The sequence below is a fragment of the Arachis ipaensis genome, chromosome B3 (genome assembly GCF_059453495.1).
Source record: "Arachis ipaensis isolate K30076 ecotype BB chromosome B3, ASM5945349v1, whole genome shotgun sequence".
NCBI lineage: Eukaryota > Viridiplantae > Streptophyta > Magnoliopsida > Fabales > Fabaceae > Arachis > Arachis ipaensis.
The window spans coordinates 36,927,023-36,946,416 of NC_142438.1; the positions used below are offsets into that span (position 1 = coordinate 36,927,023).

Consider the following 19,394-nt stretch of genomic DNA (forward strand, 5'->3'; position numbering starts at 1 on the left):
ACAAGTTACTTTTTGATCCTTTAAATCCTTTGGAGTTAATCCATACACATTATTGCATCTTTTTGCTTCAAACAAGATATCACCGGATTTTTCACAAATAACCAAGCAATCCAATTTTTTAAAAATAACCAAATAACCAAGATCATACAATTGGCTAATGCTTACACTACAAGGTTTTTGTTTATTTGTGGCAGTTTTTTTCTTATTTGTGGAGGTTTATAACCCCCACCAAATGGTTTGTGGGGGTTTCTAAAATCCCCAAAATTTGAGGTGCCACGAGGTCTTTTGTGGGGGTTTTTAAAAACCTCCACAATCTATTCAGTAGAGGTTTTGTGTGTGTTTAATGGGGGGTTTTATATTGGACTTTTGTGACGATTTTAAATCACTTTTGTGGCAGTTTAAAACCCCCACAAATTATTTTTTAATTTAAAAAAAAATTATTTTGTGAGACTTTCAAACCTCCACAAATTCTGTAATTATTTATTTATTTTTAATTTCAAATCATTCATTAATCTCATCTAATTTACATACTTTTAAATTAAAAATTTATTTTTTAATATCAAAAATGATAAACACACTCAAATAGAAGTCTTAAACACCAATTTTGTTCAGAAACTCCATAAAATCACTACAAAACAAGATAATCCAATTAAATTAAATACACAACTGTAAACTTCAAAGTTAAGCCAATCCAATCAAAAACAGATTAACATAGCTTGCTACCCATAAATGAATCACAATTCTCATAAAAGATATAGAAAAAAAATCAAAAGGGTATTATGAGGTAAAGCTAATGATTTTCAAACTAAATTGAGTTAACTAGATTCAAAACGCATAGATTTCAAATGGAAATGAATATAAATCAAAGTTAATTTAATTCTGAACATGCATTCAAAACTCATAAAAAGTTAAAAACAAAATGATTAAATCTATTTAAATACAAATTAAAAATAATAAATCAAAATTTTACGCTATATATGGCCTGCAGCGAGGTTCATAGCCTATCCATCTCACACCAGCTTTGGCATATCCATTAGTTGACAGGACGAAGAATGAAGATCTTCTAATTGATGTCATATTTGTTGCCACATATAATGGAACTTGCATCAGAAAAATCTCAAATCAGAAATGAAAAAGAATACTAAACAAAATTAATGATAACACAAGATGAAACGAAGTCCTCTGCTTGCAGCAAATTTTAATAGCCACAGTTATTTCAACTCAATAAATAAATAACATAAAAATGATATAATTGGTGGATGCAGGATCAAAGCCTTCAAAGAGAGAGAGCTTAACAAAGAATAAGGGAAAGAAAAAAGAATCTCGTATTTTGTTTAGTTTAAAGTTTAAACAAAGAAAGAACTAAGTCAATCAAACAAATGAAATGCAACAAGACATTCCAGCTTGTATTTCTCTTTAAAAGAATAAGGAACACATATTACAAATTTATAATAATCCTATCACAACCCACATACAATGGACCATATATTTATATTTAGCCCTTATATTTATTATATATAGAAACTGGAACCCACTTAACTATTTCCAAGTTGAATTTCACATGTCAGAAAATGTTTGGATTAATACCTCCAGATTCTCTGTCATTTGAAAGTTGACTTTGTCATGGTGACAAATTCATCAAGGTGGCAGAGTTGAATAGTTTACATCTCCATAATCAAGTTTCACATAAAATGTCCAGTCTTACTAGAACTTGAATTTATCTTTGCCCCATGTTGACTGTAAATATTGTAGGACTTGGTGATTTCTTGTTCTGCATACTTTATTTATTTGAATGATAAACACTTAAATAGCAATGTTTTATATAAACCTATGACTCATGTTACAAAGGTATTAATATTATTTGCTTAAAGTGAAAGAAATTAAAAAACCAGGATCAGATTCCACTGCCTTAGCATTCAACCTCGGTACCTCATGCAGAGAAAACTATTGCTAAAAGTATCATAGCAAAGTCAATGGAATAAAATTCAAAGACCAGATAATTAAATTGCAACCTATACATATTTGATAAGTTTGAGTTTAGAGAATACAAATAAACAAGAGGTTTGAGCTACATACCAGAGTATTTGTTGGCACTCGGCACTGACATTTCCCAATTAAATCTACAAAAGCAAATCCTATAGTCCAATTAAAAATTTTCATTAGGAAATCAAATGGAAATCAACACAGATTTCAGTATGCTACAGGAATAAGGTACAATAAATATGACTATAAAGTAAACTAGTCTCAAAACTGGTTGTGGCATTTCTTAAGAGTTGCTCTTCAAAGCTGTCTGGTTTTCATCATTACGAAGTTGTTGGAATTCTCTGTGCTTGGCAGCTCTAAGGTCAAGAATGCTGGGAAGTATTGGTTTTATGGAGCCATGCAAGTACACCAGATGAAAGAAATCTTGAGAGAGAGAACCCATACATTTATTCGGTCTGCCACCCAGAAATTGGTAATTCCATGGTGCTTCTCTGAAAGCCCACCAAGAATAAATATCCTTGCTACGGACCTCGCTTTGTCTGTAGTTTCGGCCCATATCGTACTCAACGAAATATTGTAAACCAAGTTAAAATAGCAACCAAAAAGAACCAATGAAGAAAATAAAAAGGAGTGAGGAAACTTAAGGAAAGCAAGTGGGAATTTTATCTTACTTGACCACTCCCAAACCAAATTTCATCGGCTGCACGGGGAGCTAGTTGAACGGTAATATGATCTAGGACAGATTGTCGACTGCATGACATTAGTAGTTACAAATTAGAGAAACAATGAAAGGCTCTAAACACAATTCTGTAAAAGTACAATGTAATGCAGTTTAATTGATCTAAGCAAAGAATCCATACATGAGCATTCCTTCGTTAAATTTGATAGGATCCATCTTCACCCGCACATAACCCAATTCCCTACCAGCTCTGGGAGCAATTGTGACTTGCATCAAAAGCAACATAAAGCTAAAATGTCAATTGGTGGATGCAGGATCGAAGCCTTCAAAGAGAGAGAGCTTGTCAGCTTTGATTTTGGTATCACCATACTATCCATCACATGAAAAAAGAGGAAGAAATAATAGAGAAGAAGAGTACCTGTCTTCCATCCAAGACATGTGTTCGGATCGGAAGGCAACATGAACGACATTATTCTCTTCTTCCACGCTTGCATTGCCGCATTGTAGTGTAGTAATTCATCACAATCAAAGACTCCAAGTAAAAGACTGATACTTTATAGATTTAAAAAGTCATGATGCTTTCCAGAGTGCAAAACTGGGTCTTTAAGGTTGAAAATGATGGTAAGAGTTGGAATACAAATGAATAGAAATTAAAACCACTAACCTTATTGATGTTGGGAACTAATTCCTACAAATTAAAAATAATATTCTTTGTTATACTCTATTATAAAATAACAGAATTTTTTAGTTAAAAAATATAAGATCAATTATATATTCACTGCATATCACTGCCTGCATATCCACTCTACCATCCGAATTAAGTTTTCTTGAAAGGGAATGTCCCTATGAAGTACCAAACCAAGTGAAATAAATTTAATAAGCAGGGCAATTACAAATACACAGCTATAAACTGAAGCAACTTAATCCAATATTATTAATTTGATACTAAAGAAATAGTATATGAATACCTTGCAGTGAATGCCTTTGGAAACTCTGTGAGAAACTTTCCTTATAGAACTATCAGCCTCTTTGGCCACTTCAAATATCACCTAATATGTTGAAGATGCCATCAGAAAACTAACAATACACTAATTCACTTTAGAGAGTTATTTAACCAGATTCTAAATGTTCACCCCATCACTGCCGGTCCTCCTTGTCGTTGACGAAGTATAGTATGTTCCATTAGCAATCTATAGAAAACTCAATCAGAATCTTAACAAAATAACTAACAATCACTCCTAACATAAAAAAATTCACTAACTACTGGCATGATACAAAACAGCTTCAATTATCAATCCTGACTCATTTCCAAGACTCCTTATCAACGCAAATGAAAAACAATAAAAAATACAGAACAAGAGAGGGTACAGTAAGAAAGTTGCAACAGAACTAAGGAGGCAAAATAGACAAGAAATTTAGTGTTAACAAAGAAGAAATATCAGCAAATTAATAGGGAAGAAGAAGAAAAAGAAGTACCATCGGCAGTTTATAGGGGAAATTGGAGTGAGAGAAAGCAGCGTTGAAGAAGAAGCTCAGGAGTGAACAGATCTGCAAATGCATTATACTACAGCAACTACGGTGTCATCGATGGTAGAAACTGTGGCAGCAACGGCGGCGCAAACTGCGATGGCAACAGTGGCAGCAATGATAGATAGAGAGAACAGATCTGAAAACACGTTGATAGAAGATGTGGCTCAATCCAGAAGCTTTCTACTGCAATGGACACGGCCGAAGTGGTAACGGCACCTGCAGCGGAAACGGCAGCGAGAACGGCGGCAAGAATGGCATATGTAGAAAACTTAGGGTTTCATTCTCTCTCAGTGAACTCGGTGCCTCACATTTTGGGGAAAAAAAAGAGAAAATGATGTTTTATTCCAAAACTTTGAATTTTAATTAATTATGAGTGGAGGTTTTTTAAAATGAGGTTTTTTAAAAGCTCTTAAGTTCAGCTTTTAACCACTTATTTTCCTCAACAAGATCAACAGCATTTTCGGCTTCCCTTAATTTATCTTTAAGAAAACCATTTTCATCTTTTAGTATTTCTATTTGAGACTCAAGATCTTGGTTTTCATTTAAGAAACATTTAATCTTTTCAGAAAGATGATCAATCATAAGATGAAAGGCTTCAGTGGAGGGATCAAGAAATACTACCTGCTTTATGTGATCGGCCATGAGACAAGTTTGAGATTTAGTTTGTGATTCTTCATCTTCATCAGTGTCATTTTCCAAGTCTTCCCATGAAGCCATGAGTCCTTTCCTCTTTTCCTTTTTCGGTTTGTCCTCCTTCTTCAGTTTTGGACAATCAGACTTGAAGTGCCTAGTTTCCTTGCAGTTGTAGCAGATCACCTTGCTTAGGTCCCTCTTTGGTTTCCTTGAACTGCCTCTTTTGTTCCGTTCCTTCAGTTTCATCATTTTTCTGAATTTCTTAGCAAACAAAACAAAGTCATCATCAGATAAATTATCACTGGATTCATTATCCAAATGTTCAGTGACTGATTTGAGAGTAATTCCTTTCTTTTATGTATCTCTCTTTAAATAAGTGTTTTCAAAAGCAAGTAAATTTCCTCTCAGATCATCATATGTCATTTCATCAATACCACTACTCTCAGCTATTATTATAGCCTAGGTTTCCCACTCTTTAGTGAGACATCTCAATATTCTCCTCACAAGCACTGATTCAGGATGTCTGATTCCCATTGCATCCAAGCCATTGATAATAATATTGAATTTTTCAAATATTTCATCAATTGTTTCTGCTTCCTTCATTGAGAACATTTCTTAGTCTCTGTTCAGCATGTCTATTCTGAATCTTTTGACTTGGGTTGTGCCTTCATGAGTAACTTGAAGTTTGTCCCAGATTTCTTTTGCTGTTGTGCATCTTGATACCCGTCGGTATTCCTCGAAGCTGACTGATGAGCGGATAATTTATACGCTTTTTGGCATTATTTTTACATAGTTTTTAGTATGATTTTTAGTTAGTTTTTAGTATATTTTTATTAGTTTTTAAATAAAAATCACATTTCTGGACTTTACTATGAGTTTGTGTGTTTTTCTGTGATTTCAGGTAATTTTTGGCTGAAATTGAGGGACTTGAGCAAAAATCTGATTCAGAGGCTGAAGAAGGACTGCAGATGCTGTTGGATTCTGACCTCCCTGTACTCGAAGTAGATTTTCTGGAGCTACAGAAACCCAATTGGCGTGCTCTCAAATGCGCTGGAAAGTAGACATTTAGAGCGTTTCAGTAATATATAATAGTCCATACTTTTCTCGAGTTTAGACGACGCAAACTGGCATTAAACGCCAATTTCCTGCCTTATTCTGGAGTTAAACGCTAGAAACCGGTTGCAAATCAGAGTTAAACGCCAGAAACAGGCTACAACCTGGTGTTTAAGTCCAAAAAGAATCTCTACACATGAAAGCTTCAATGATCAGCCCAAGCACACACCAAGTGGGCCCGGAAGTGGATTTCTGCATCATTTACTTATCTCTGTAAACCCTAGTAACTAGTTTAGTATAAATAGGACTTTTTACTATTGTATTTACATCTTTGGAACATCTTTGGTTATTCTTTGACTAATTTTGGGGTTCTGAGATCACATTTAGGGGGCTGGCCATTCAGCCATGCTTGGACCTTGTTCTTATGTATTTTCAACAGTAGAGTTTCTACACACCATAGATTAAGGTGTGGAGCTCTGCTGTTCCTCATGAATTAATGCCAAGTACTATTGTTTTTCTATTCAACTCAAGCCTATTTCTTCTCTAAGATATTCATTCGCACACAAGAACATGATGAATGTGATGATTATGTGACGCTCATCACCATTCTCACTTATGAATGCGTGCCTGACAAACACTTCCGTTCTACATGAAAGCAAGCTTGAATGTATATCTCTTAGCCTCCTGATTTACGATCAGAGTCTTTGTAGTATAGGCTAGAATTATTGGCGGCCATTCTTGAGATCCGGAAAGTCTAAACCTTGTCTGTGGTATTCCGAGTAGGATCTGGGAAGGGATAGCTATGACGAGCTTCAAACTCGCGAGCGCTGGGTGTAGTGACAGACGCAAAAGGATCACTGGATCCTATTCCAGCATGATCGAGAACCAACAGATGATTAGCCATGCGGTGACAGCGCATTTGGACAATTTTCACTGAGAGGACGGTATATAGCCATTGACAACGGTGATGCCCAACATACAGCTTGCCATGGAAAGGAGTATGAGTGATTGGATGAAAGTAGTAGGAAAGCAGAGGTTCAGAAGGAACAAAAGCATCTCCATACGCTTATCTGTAACTCTCACCAATGAATTGTAAAGTATCTTTATCCTATTTTACATTTTAATTATATTTTAACTATCAATTCACCATAACCATTTGAATCCGCCTGACTGAGATTTGCAAGATGACCATAGCTTGCTTCAAGCCGACAATCTCCGTGGGATCGACCCTTACTCACGTAAGGTTTATTACTTGGACAACCCAGTGCACTTGCTGGTTAGTTGTGCGAAGTTGTGAAAAAGAACTAAGATTATGAACGTGCATATTAAGTTTTTGGCGCCGTTACCAAGGAATGAATAATCACGACTTCGTACACCAAGTTTTTGGCGCCGTTGCCGGGGATTGTTCGAGTTTGGACAACTGACGGTTCATCTTGTTGCTCAGATTATGTAATTTTATTTTAATTTTAAGCTTTTGTTTTTATTATTTTTAATTTCAAAAAAAAATTTTATTTCAAAAAAATAAATTATTCTGTGGCTTCAGAATTTTTAAGAATGAATTCTAGAGTTTCATGATGATCTGTTGAAGTCTGGCTAGATGTGAACCCATGTCTAATTTTTTGGACTGAAGTTTCAACTCATCATCACAAGAGCTTTTTGATTCTCATCAATTTAGCTATTGTATGCCTGATTTGTATGCTAAAGCTTGGCTGGCCATTGGCCATGTCTAGTGTTTTGGACCGGAGCTTTCACTGAAAGTTTGGCTGGCTAGTAAGCCATGTCTAATTCCTGGACCGGAGCTTTAGACTAACATTGCATGATTCCTGGAATTCTCATTAGAAATTTTGAAATCCTTATTTTCCATTTCAAAATAATTTTCGAAAAATACCAAAAAAAAAAATTTACAAAATCATAAAAACCAAAAATATTTTGTGTTTCTTGTTTGAATCTAGTGTCAAGTTTTAAGTTTGGTGTCCATTGCATGTTTTGTAATTTTTTCTTAATTTTTGAAAATTCATCATATGTTCTTCATGATCTTCAAGTTGTTCTTGATTATCTTCTTTGTTTGATTTTTGCATTTTCTTGTTGTGCATCTTTTCTTGTTTCTCATATGCATTTTCAATTTGTTAGTGTCTCAACATTAAAAATTTTTAAGTTTGGTGTCTTGCATATTTTTCTTTTCTTAAAAATTTTCAAAAACATGTTCTTAATGTTCATCTTGACATTCAAAGCGTTCTTGATGTTCATCTTGACATTCAAAGTATTCTTGCATATTTTTCTTGTTTTGTTTCATAATTTTTATGTCTTGTGTCTTTTTTGTCTTTTTCTCTCTCCTCATTAAAAATTCAAAAAATAAAAAAATATCTTTCCTTTATTCTTCTCATAAATTTTCGAAAATTTGGTTTGATTTAGTCAAAGAGTTTTTAAATTTAATTGTTTCTTATGAGTCAAATCAAATTTTCAATTTAAAAATTCTATCCTTTTCAAATCTTTTTCAAAAATAAAATCTTTTTCAATTTTTCTTTCATAATTTCGAAAATTTCAAAATCTTTTTCTTATTTCCATTTCATATTTTTGAAATTAATGCTAACAATTAATGTGATTGATTCAAAAAATTTTTAAGTTTGTTACTTGCCCAGTAAGAAAGGTTCAATCTTTAAATTTTAAAATCATATCTTTTAGTTTCTTGTTAATCAAGTAATCAACTTTAATTTCAAAAATCAAATCTTTTTAATTTCCTTTTTAAATCTTTTTCAAAATGATTTTCAATCATATCTTTTTCAAAATCAATTTCAAATTCTTTTCTAACTTCTTATCTTTTCAAAATTGATTTTCAAATTTTTTTCAATTAACCACTTAACTTTTTGTTTGATTTTAAAAGTTTACTATTTCAATCATATCTTTTTCAAAACCACCTAACTAATTTTCTCACTCTAATTTTCGAAAACTCCTCCCCCTTTTTTTTCAAAATTTCTTTTAATTAACTAATTGTTTTAAATTTTAATTTAATTTTATTTCCCTTTTAAATTTTCGAATTTTTAATTAATATTTAAAAAATATTTTTATTTTATTTTAATTAATTTTTGAATTTTTCTCTTTTTCTTCTTCTATTCTTCTCTTTTTCTACTCACATAAAGGAATCTCTATACTGTGACATAGAGGATTCTATATTTTCTTTTCTGTTCTCTTCTTTTTCATATGAGCAGGAACAAGGATAAGAACATTCTTGTTGAAGCTGATCTTGAACCTGAAAGGACTCTGAAGAAGAAGCTAAGGGAAGCTAAAGCACAACTCTCTGGAGAAAATCTGACAGAAATTTTCGAAAAAGAAGGAGACATGGCCGAACCCAACAATAATGCAAGGAAGATGCTTGGTGACTTCACTGCACCAAATTCCAACTTACATGGAAGAAGCATCTCAATGCCTGCCATTGGAGCAAACAATTTTGAGCTAAAACCTCAATTAGTTTCTCTGATGCAACATAATTACAAGTTTCATGGACTTCCATCAGAAGATCCTTTTCAGTTCTTAACTGAATTCTTGCAGATCTGTGATATTGTTAAGACCAATGGGGTTGATCCCGAGGTCTACAGGCTTATGCTTTTCCCGTTTGTTGTAAGAGACAGAGCTAGAATATGGTTGGACTCTCAACCTAAAGATAGCCTGAACTCTTGGGATAAGCTGGTCACGGCTTTCTTAGCCAAGTTCTTTCCTTCTCAAAAGCTTAGCAAACTTAGCGTGGATGTTCAAACCTTCAAACATAAAGAAGGTGAATCCTTCTATGAAGCTTGGGAGAGATACAAGCAACTGACCAAAAAGTTTCCTTCTGACATGCTTTCAGAATGGACCATCCTGGATATATTCTATGATGGTCTGCCTGAATTATCTAAGATGTCATTGGACCATTCTGCAGGTGGATCTATTCACCTAAAAAAAATACCTGCAGAAGCTCAGGAACTCATTGACATGGTTGCAAATAACCAGTTCATGTACACTTTTGAAAGGAATCCTGTGAGTAATGGGACGCCTCAGAGGAAGGAAGTTCTTGAAATTGATACTCTGAATGCCATATTGGCTCAGAACAAAATATTGACTCAGCAAGTCAATATGATTTCTCAGAGTCTGAATGGATTGCAAGCTGCATCCAACAGTACTAGAGAAGCATCTTCTGAAGAAGAAGCTTATGATCCTGAGAACCCTACAATAGCAGAGGTAAATTACATGGGAGAACCCTATGGAAACACCTATAATTCCTCATGGGAAAATCATCCAAATTTCTCATGGAAGGATCAACAAAAGCCTCAACAAGGCTTTAATAATGGTGGAAGAAATAGGTTTAGCAATAACAAGCCTTTTCCATCATCCTCAAAGCAACAGACAGAGAATTCTGAGCAGAATCCATCTAGCTTAGCAAATATAGTCTCTGATCTATCTAAGGCCACTCTAAGTTTCATGAATGAAACAAGGTCCTCCATTAGAAATTTGGAGGCACAAGTGGGCCAGCTGAGTAAAAGAGTCACTGAAACTCCTCCTAGTACTCTCCCAAGCAATACAAAAGAGAATCCAAAAAGAGAGTGCAAGGCCATAACCTTACTTGGTGTGGCCGAACCCAGAGAGGAGGAGAAGGACGTGAATCCTAGTGAGGAAGACCTCCTGGGACGTTCACTGACCAATAAGGAGTTTCCCTTTGAGGAACCAAAGGAATCTGAGGCTCATCTAGAGACCATAGAGATTCCATTGAACCTCCTTTTACCATTCATGAGCTCTGATGACTATTCTTCCTCTAAAGAGGATGAAGACATCATTGAAGAGCAGGTTGCTAAATATCTAGGAGCCATCATGAAGTTGAATGCCAGTTTATTTGGTAATGGTACTTGGGAGGATGAACCCCCCTTGTTCACCAATGAACTAAGTGCATTGATAAGGCAGACATTGCCTCAGAAGAAACTGGATCCCGAAAAGTTCTTCATACCTTGTACCATAGGCACCATGACCTTTGAGAAGGCTCTGTGTGACCTTGGGTCAGGGAAAAACCTTATACCACTCTCTGTAATAGAGAAACTGGGAATCTATGAGGTACAAGCTACAAGAATCTCACTAGAGATGGCAAATAAATCAATGAAACAGGCTTATGGATTAGTAGAGGACTTGTTAGTAAAGGTTGAAGGCCTTTACATCCCTACTGATTTCATAATCCTAGACACTGGAAAGGATGAGGATGAATCCATCATCCTTGGAAGACCCTTCCTAACCACAGCAAAAGCTGTGATTGATGTGGACAGAGGAGACTTGGTCCTTCAACTGAATGAGGACTACCTTGTATTTAAGACTCAAGGTTCTCCTTCTGTAACCATGGAGAGGAAGCATGAAAAGCTTCCCTCACTGCAGAGTCAACCAAAGCCCCCACAGTCAAACTCTAAGTTTGGTGTTGGGAGGTCCCAACAATGCTCTGAACATCTGTGAGGCTCCATGAGAGCTCAATGTCAAGCTATTGACATTAAAAGAAGCGCTTGTTGGGAGGCAACCCAATGTTATTTAATTATATCTATTTATTTTCCATTGCTATTTTATGTTTTCTTTAGGTTGATGATCATGTGAAGTCACAAAAACTGCTGAAAAATCAAAAATAGAATGAAAAACAGCATTAAAAATAGCTCACCCTGGAGGAAGAGCTTACTAGAGTTTAAACGCTAGTAAGAAGCATCAAACTGGCGTTTAACGCCAGAAAGAAGCATCAAGCTGGTGTTAAACGCCAGAAACAAGCACCAGACTGGCATTTAATGCCAGAACAGAGCATGGAATTGGCGTTAAACGCCAGAAACAAGCAGCAAGCTGGCGTTTAATGCCAGACATGCATTCTAAGGGCGTTTGCGCGCCTAAATGGAGCAGGGATGTTAAGTCCTTGACCCCTCTGGATCTGTGGACCCCACAGGATCCCCACCTACCCCACCTCTTCTTCTCTCCTCTTCACACCTTTCCATAACATTCTTCCCCAAAATAACCTCCACCAATCACCTCTATTTCTCCTCCAAAACCATCATACAACCCACCTACACCCACCCACTCAAATTCAAACCATCACTCCTTCCTTTTCACACATCATAACCACCTAAAACCCCCCTTGGCCGAACCATTCACACACCTCCATCTCCTCCATCTCTTCTTCTTCTCCTTCCTTCTTTCTTCTTTTGCTCGAGGACGAGCAAACCTTCTAAGTTTGGTGTGGTAAAAGCATTGCTTTTTGTTTTTCCATAACCATTTATGACACCTAAGGCCGGAGAAACCTCTAGAAAGAGGAAAGGGAAGACAAAGGCTTCCACCTCCAAGTCATGGGAGATAGAGAGATTTATCTCAAGGGTCCATAGCTCAGTAGTAGAGCATTTGACTGCAAAACAAGAGAGCCCACTCATGGACCTCAACAAGAACATGAGGAATTCCCTCACCAAGAAATCCCTAAGATACCTCAAGGGATACATTTTCCTCCACACAAACTATTGGGAGCAACTAAAGATATGAGCACCAAAATCACTAGGGATGAAGTAACAAAGGCAAGGAAGAGACATAGAGGAGCTCAAGAGCACCATTGGTTCTTCAAGAAGAGGAAGACGCCACCCTCACTAAGGTGGACCCGTTTCTTAATCTCCTTGTTCTTACTTTCCTGTTTTTCGAATTTTGAGCCTTATGTTTTATTTATGTTTGTGTCTTTACTATATGATCATTAGTGTTTAAGTGTCTATGTCTTAAAGCTATGAATAACCTATGAATCCATCACCTTTCTTAAATGAAAAATGTTTTAACCACAAAAGAACAAGAAGTACATGATTTCGAATTCATCCTTGAAACTAGTTTAATTATTGTGATGTGGTGACAATACTTTTTATTTTCTGAATGAATGCTTGAGCAGTGCATGTCTTTTGAATTTGTTCTTTATGAATGTTAAAATTATTGGCTCTTGAAAGAATGATGAAAAAGGAAAAATATTATTTGATAATCTGAAAAATCATAAAAATGATTCTTGAAGCAAGAAAAAGCAGTGAATAGAGAAAATCTTGAGAAAAAAAAAGAAGGCGAAAAAAAAAGGAAAGAAAAAGAAAAAAAAGCAAGCAGAAAAAGCCAATAGCCCTTAAAACCAAAAGGCAAGGGTAAAAGGGATCCAAGGCTTTGAGCATCAGTGGATAGGAGGGCCCAAAGGAATAAAATCCTGGCCTAAGCGGCTAAACCAAGCTGTCCCTAACCATGTGCTTGTGGCGTGAAGGTATCAAGTGAAAAGCTTGAGACTAAACGGTTAAAGTCGAGGTCCAAAGCAAAAACAGAGTGTGCTTAAGAACCCTGGACACTTCTAATTTGGGACTTTAACAAAGCTGAGTCACAATCTGAAAAGGTTCACCCAATTATGTGTCTGTGGCATTTATGTATCCGGTGGTAATACTGGAAAACAAAGTACTTAGGGCCACGGCCAAGACTCATAAAGTAGCTGTGTTCAAGAATCAACATACTGAACTAGGAGAATCAATAACACTATCTGAATTCTGAGTTTCTATAGATGCCAATCATTCTGAACTTCAAAGGATAAAGTGAGATGCCAAAACTGTTCAGAGACAAAAAGCTACTAGTCCCTCTCATCTTATTGGAGCTAAGTTTCATTGATATTTTAGAATTTATAGTATATTCTCTTCTTTTTATCCTATTTGATTTTCAGTTGCTTAGGGACAAGCAACAATTTAAGTTTGGTGTTGTGATGAGCAGATAATTTATACGCTTTTTGGCATTATTTTTACATAGTTTTTAGTATGATTTTTAGTTAGTTTTTAGTATATTTTTATTAGTTTTTAAATAAAAATCACATTTCTGGACTTTACTATGAGTTTGTGTGTTTTTCTGTGATTTCAGGTAATTTTTGGCTGAAATTGAGGGACTTGAGCAAAAATCTGATTCAGAGGCTGAAGAAGGACTGCAGATGCTGTTGGATTCTGACCTCCCTGTACTTGAAGTAGATTTTCTGGAGCTACAGAAACCCAATTGGCGTGCTCTCAAATGCGCTGGAAAGTAGACATTTAGAGCGTTTCAGTAATATATAATAGTCCATACTTTTTCCGAGTTTAGACGACGCAAACTGGCGTTAAACGCCAATTTCCTGCCCTATTCTGGAGTTAAACGCCAGAAACCGGTTGCAAATCAGAGTTAAACGCCAGAAACAGGCTACAACCTGGTGTTTAAGTCCAAAAAGAATCTCTACACATGAAAGCTTCAATGATCAGCCCAAGCACACACCAAGTGGGCCCGGAAGTGGATTTCTGCATCATTTACTTATCTCTGTAAACCCTAGTAACTAGTTTAGTATAAATAGGACTTTTTACTATTGTATTTACATCTTTGGAACATCTTTGGTTAGTCTTTGACTAATTTTGGGGTTCTGAGATCACATTTAGGGGGCTGGCCATTCAGCCATGCTTGGACCTTGTTCTTATGTATTTTCAACAGTAGAGTTTCTACACACCATAGATTAAGGTGTGGAGCTCTGCTGTTCCTCATGAATTAATGCCAAGTACTATTGTTTTTCTATTCAACTCAAGCCTATTTCTTCTCTAAGATATTCATTCGCACACAAGAACATGATGAATGTGATGATTATGTGACGCTCATCACCATTCTCACTTATGAATGCGTGCCTGACAAACACTTCCGTTCTACATGAAAGCAAGCTTGAATGTATATCTCTTAGCCTCCTGATTTACGATCAGAGTCTTTGTAGTATAGGCTAGAATTATTGGCGGCCATTCTTGAGATCCGGAAAGTCTAAACCTTGTCTGTGGTATTCCGAGTAGGATCTGGGAAGGGATAGCTATGACGAGCTTCAAACTCGCGAGCGCTGGGTGTAGTGACAGACGCAAAAGGATCACTGGATCCTATTCCAGCATGATCGAGAACCAACAGATGATTAGCCATGCGGTGACAGCGCATTTGGACAATTTTCACTGAGAGGACGGTATATAGCCATTGACAACGGTGATGCCCAACATACAGCTTGCCATGGAAAGGAGTATGAGTGATTGGATGAAAGTAGTAGGAAAGCAGAGGTTCAGAAGGAACAAAAGCATCTCCATACGCTTATCTGTAACTCTCACCAATGAATTGTAAAGTATCTTTATCCTATTTTACATTTTAATTATATTTTAACTATCAATTCACCATAACCATTTGAATCCGCCTGACTGAGATTTGCAAGATGACCATAGCTTGCTTCAAGCCGACAATCTCCGTGGGATCGACCCTTACTCACGTAAGGTTTATTACTTGGACAACCCAGTGCACTTGCTGGTTAGTTGTGCGAAGTTGTGAAAAAGAACTAAGATTATGAACGTGCATATTAAGTTTTTGGCGCCGTTACCAAGGAATGAATAATCACGACTTCGTACACCAAGTTTTTGGCGCCGTTGCCGGGGATTGTTCGAGTTTGGACAACTGACGGTTCATCTTGTTGCTCAGATTATGTAATTTTATTTTAATTTTAAGCTTTTGTTTTTATTATTTTTAATTTCAAAAAAAAATTTTATTTCAAAAAAATAAATTATTCTGTGGCTTCAGAATTTTTAAGAATGAATTCTAGAGTTTCATGATGATCTGTTGAAGTCTGGCTAGATGTGAACCCATGTCTAATTTTTTGGACTGAGGTTTCAACTCATCATCACAAGAGCTTTTTGATTCTCATCAATTTAGCTATTGTATGCCTGATTTGTATGCTAAAGCTTGGCTGGCCATTGGCCATGTCTAGTGTTTTGGACCGGAGCTTTCACTGAAAGCTTGGCTGGCTAGTAAGCCATGTCTAATTCCTGGACCGGAGCTTTAGACTAACATTGCATGATTCCTGGAATTCTCATTAGAAATTTTGAAATCCTTATTTTCCCTTTCAAAATAATTTTCGAAAAATACCAAAAAAAAAAATTTACAAAATCATAAAAACCAAAAATATTTTGTGTTTCTTGTTTGAATCTAGTGTCAAGTTTTAAGTTTGGTGTCCATTGCATGTTTTGTAATTTTTTCTTAATTTTTGAAAATTCATCATATGTTCTTCATGATCTTCAAGTTGTTCTTGATGATCTTCTTTGTTTGATCTTTGCATTTTCTTGTTGTGCATCTTTTCTTGTTTCTCATATGCATTTTCAATTTGTTAGTGTCTCAACATTAAAAATTTTTAAGTTTGGTGTCTTGCATGTTTTCTTTTCTTAAAAATTTTCAAAAACATGTTCTTAATGTTCATCTTGACATTCAAAGCGTTCTTGGTGTTCATCTTGACATTCAAAGTATTCTTGCATATTTTTCTTGTTTTGTTTCATAATTTTTATGTCTTGTGTCTTTTTTGTCTTTTTCTCTCTCCTCATTAAAAATTCAAAAAATAAAAAAATATCTTTCCTTTATTCTTCTCATAAATTTTCGAAAATTTGGTTTGATTTAGTCAAAAAGTTTTTAAATTTAATTGTTTCTTATGAGTCAAATCAAATTTTCAATTTAAAAATTCTATCCTTTTCAAATCTTTTTCAAAAATCAAATCTTTTTCAATTTTTCTTTCATAATTTCGAAATTTTTAAAATTTATTTTTAAAATCTTTTTCTTATTTCCATTTCATATTTTTAAAATTAATACTAACAATTAATGTGATTGATTCAAAAAATTTTTAAGTTTGTTACTTGCCCAGTAAGAAAAGTTCAATCTTTAAATTTTAAAATCATATCTTTTAGTTTCTTGTTAGTCAAGTAATTAACTTTAATTTCAAAAATCAAATCTTTTTAATTTCCTTTTTAAATCTTTTTCAAAATGATTTTCAATCATATCTTTTTCAAAATCAATTTCAAATTCTTTTCTAACTTCTTATCTTTTCAAAATTGATTTTCAAATTTTTTTCAATTAACCACTTAACTTTTTGTTTGATTTTAAAAGTTTACTATTTCAGTCATATCTTTTTCAAAACCACCTAACTACTTTTCTCTCTCTAATTTTCGAAAACTCCTCCCCCTTTTTTTTTCAAAATTTATTTTAATTAACTAATTGTTTTAAATTTTAATTTAATTTTATTTCCCTTTTTAATTCTCAAAATTTTAATTAATATTTAAAAAAATATTTTATTTTATTTTAATTAATTTTCAATTTTTTCTATTCTCCTTCTTCTATTCTTCTCTTCTTCTACTCACATAAAGGAATCTCTATACTGTGACATAGACTTTTCCATATTTTCTTTTCTGTTCTCTTCTTTTTCATATGAGCAGGAACAAGGATAAGAACATTCTTGTTGAAGCTGATCCTGAACCTGAAAGGACTCTAAAGAGGAAGCTAAGGGAAGCTAAAGCACAACTCTCTGGAGAAAATCTGACAGAAATTTTCGAAAAAGAAGGAGACATGGCCGAACCCAACAATAATGTAAGGAAGATGCTTGGTGACTTCACTGCACCAAATTCCAACTTACATGGAAGAAGCATCTCAATCCCTGCCATTGGAGCAAACAATTTTGAGCTAAAACCTCAATTAGTTTCTCTGATGCAACATAATTGCAAGTTTCATGGACTTCCATCAGAAGATCCTTTTCAGTTCTTAACTGAATTCTTGCAGATCTGTGATATTATTAAGACCAATGGGGTTGATCCCGAGGTCTACAGGCTTATGCTTTTCCCGTTTGCTGTAAGAGACAAAGCTAGAATATGGTTGGACTCTAAACCTAAAGATAGCCTGAACTCTTGGGATAAGCTGGTCACGGCTTTCTTAGCCAAGTTCTTTCCTCTTCAAAAGCTTAGCAAACTTAGCGTGGATGTTCAAACCTTCAAACATAAAGAAGGTGAATCCTTCTATGAAGCTTGGGAGAGATACAAGCAACTGACCAAAAAGTTTCCTTCTGACATGCTTTCAGAATGGACCATCCTGGATATATTCTATGATGGTCTGTCTGAATTATCTAAGATGTCATTGGACCATTCTGCAGGTGGATCTATTCACCTAAAAAAAATACCTGCAGAAGCTCAGGAACTCATTGACATGGTTGCAAATAACCAGTTCATGTACACTTTTGAAAGGAATCCTGTGAGTAATGGGACGCCTCAGAGGAAGGGAGTTCTTGAAATTGATACTCTGAATGCCATATTGGCTCAGAACAAAATATTGACTCAGCAAGTCAATATGATTTCTCAAAGTCTTAATGGATTGCAAGCTGCATCCAACAGTACTAGAGAAGCATCTTCTGAAGAAGAAGCTTATGATCTTGAGAACCCTGCAATAGCAGAGGTGAATTACATGGGAGAACCCTATGGAAACACCTATAATTTCTCATGGAGAAATCATCCAAATTTTTCATGGAATGATCAACAAAAGCCTCAACAAGGCTTTAATAATAGTGGAAGAAACAGGTTTAGCAATAGCAAGCCTTTTCCATCATCATCTCAGCAACGGACAGAGAATTCTGAGCAGAATCCATCTAGCTTAGCAAATATAGTCTCTGATCTATCTAAGGCCACTCTAAGTTTCATGAATGAAACAAGGTCCTCCATTAGAAATTTGGAGGCACAAGTGGGCCAGCTTAGTAAAAGAGTCATTGAAACTCCTCCTAGTACTCTTCCAAGCAATACAGAAGAGAATCCAAAAAGAGAGTGCAAGGCCATAACCTTACTTGGTGTGGCCGAACCCAGAGAGGAGGAGAAGGACGTGAATCCTAGTGAGGAAGACCTCCTGGGACGTTCACTGACCAATAAGGAGTTTCCCTTTGAGGAACCAAAGGAATCTGAGGCTCATCTAGAGACCATAGAGATTCCATTGAACCTCCTTTTACCATTCACGAGCTCTGATTACTATTCTTCCTCTGAAGAGGATGAAGACATCATTGAAGAACAGGTTGCTAAATATCTAGGAGCCATCATGAAGTTGAATGCCAGTTTATTTGGTAATGATACTTGGGAGGATGAACCCCCCTTGTTCACCAATGAACTAAGTGCATTGATAAGGCAGACATTGCCTCAGAAGAAACCGGATCCCGGAAAGTTCTTCATACCTTGTACCATAGGTACCATAACCTTTGAGAAGGCTCTGTGTGATCTTGGGTCAGGGATAAACCTCATACCACTCTCTGTAATAGAGAAACTGGGAATCTATGAGGTACAAACTGCAAGAATCTCACTAGAGATGGCAGACAAATCAATGAAACAGGCTTATGGATTAGTAGAGGACTTGTTAGTAAAGGTTGAAGGCCTTCACATCCCTACTGATTTCATAATCCTAGACACTAGAAAGGATGAGGATGAATCCATCATCCTTGGAAGACCCTTCCTAACCACAGCAAAAGCTGTGATTGATGTGGACAGAGGAGAGTTGGTCTTTCAACTGAATGAGGACTACCTTGTATTTAAGACTCAAGGTTCTCCTTCTGTAACCATGGAGAGGAAGCATGAAAAGCTTCTCTTACTGCAGAGTCAACCAAAGCCCCCACAGTCAAACTCTAAGTTTGGTGTTGAACCCCCACATTCAAACTCTAAGTTTGTTG

General features: G+C 35.6%; 1 protein-coding gene across 1 annotated transcript; it reads right to left on the reverse strand.

Annotated features, from left to right (window-relative positions):
* Positions 1-3,224: 3,224 nt before the first annotated feature.
* LOC110270106 (uncharacterized) lies at positions 3,225-4,222 on the reverse strand. The gene is made up of 4 exons (XM_088508285.1): positions 4,139-4,222; positions 3,796-3,852; positions 3,631-3,711; positions 3,225-3,350 (listed from the first exon to the last, which is right to left on the reverse strand). The coding sequence occupies exons 1-4, from the start codon at positions 4,220-4,222 to the stop codon at positions 3,225-3,227; spliced, it is 348 nt and encodes a 115-aa protein (XP_088364411.1).
* Positions 4,223-19,394: the final 15,172 nt, after the last annotated feature.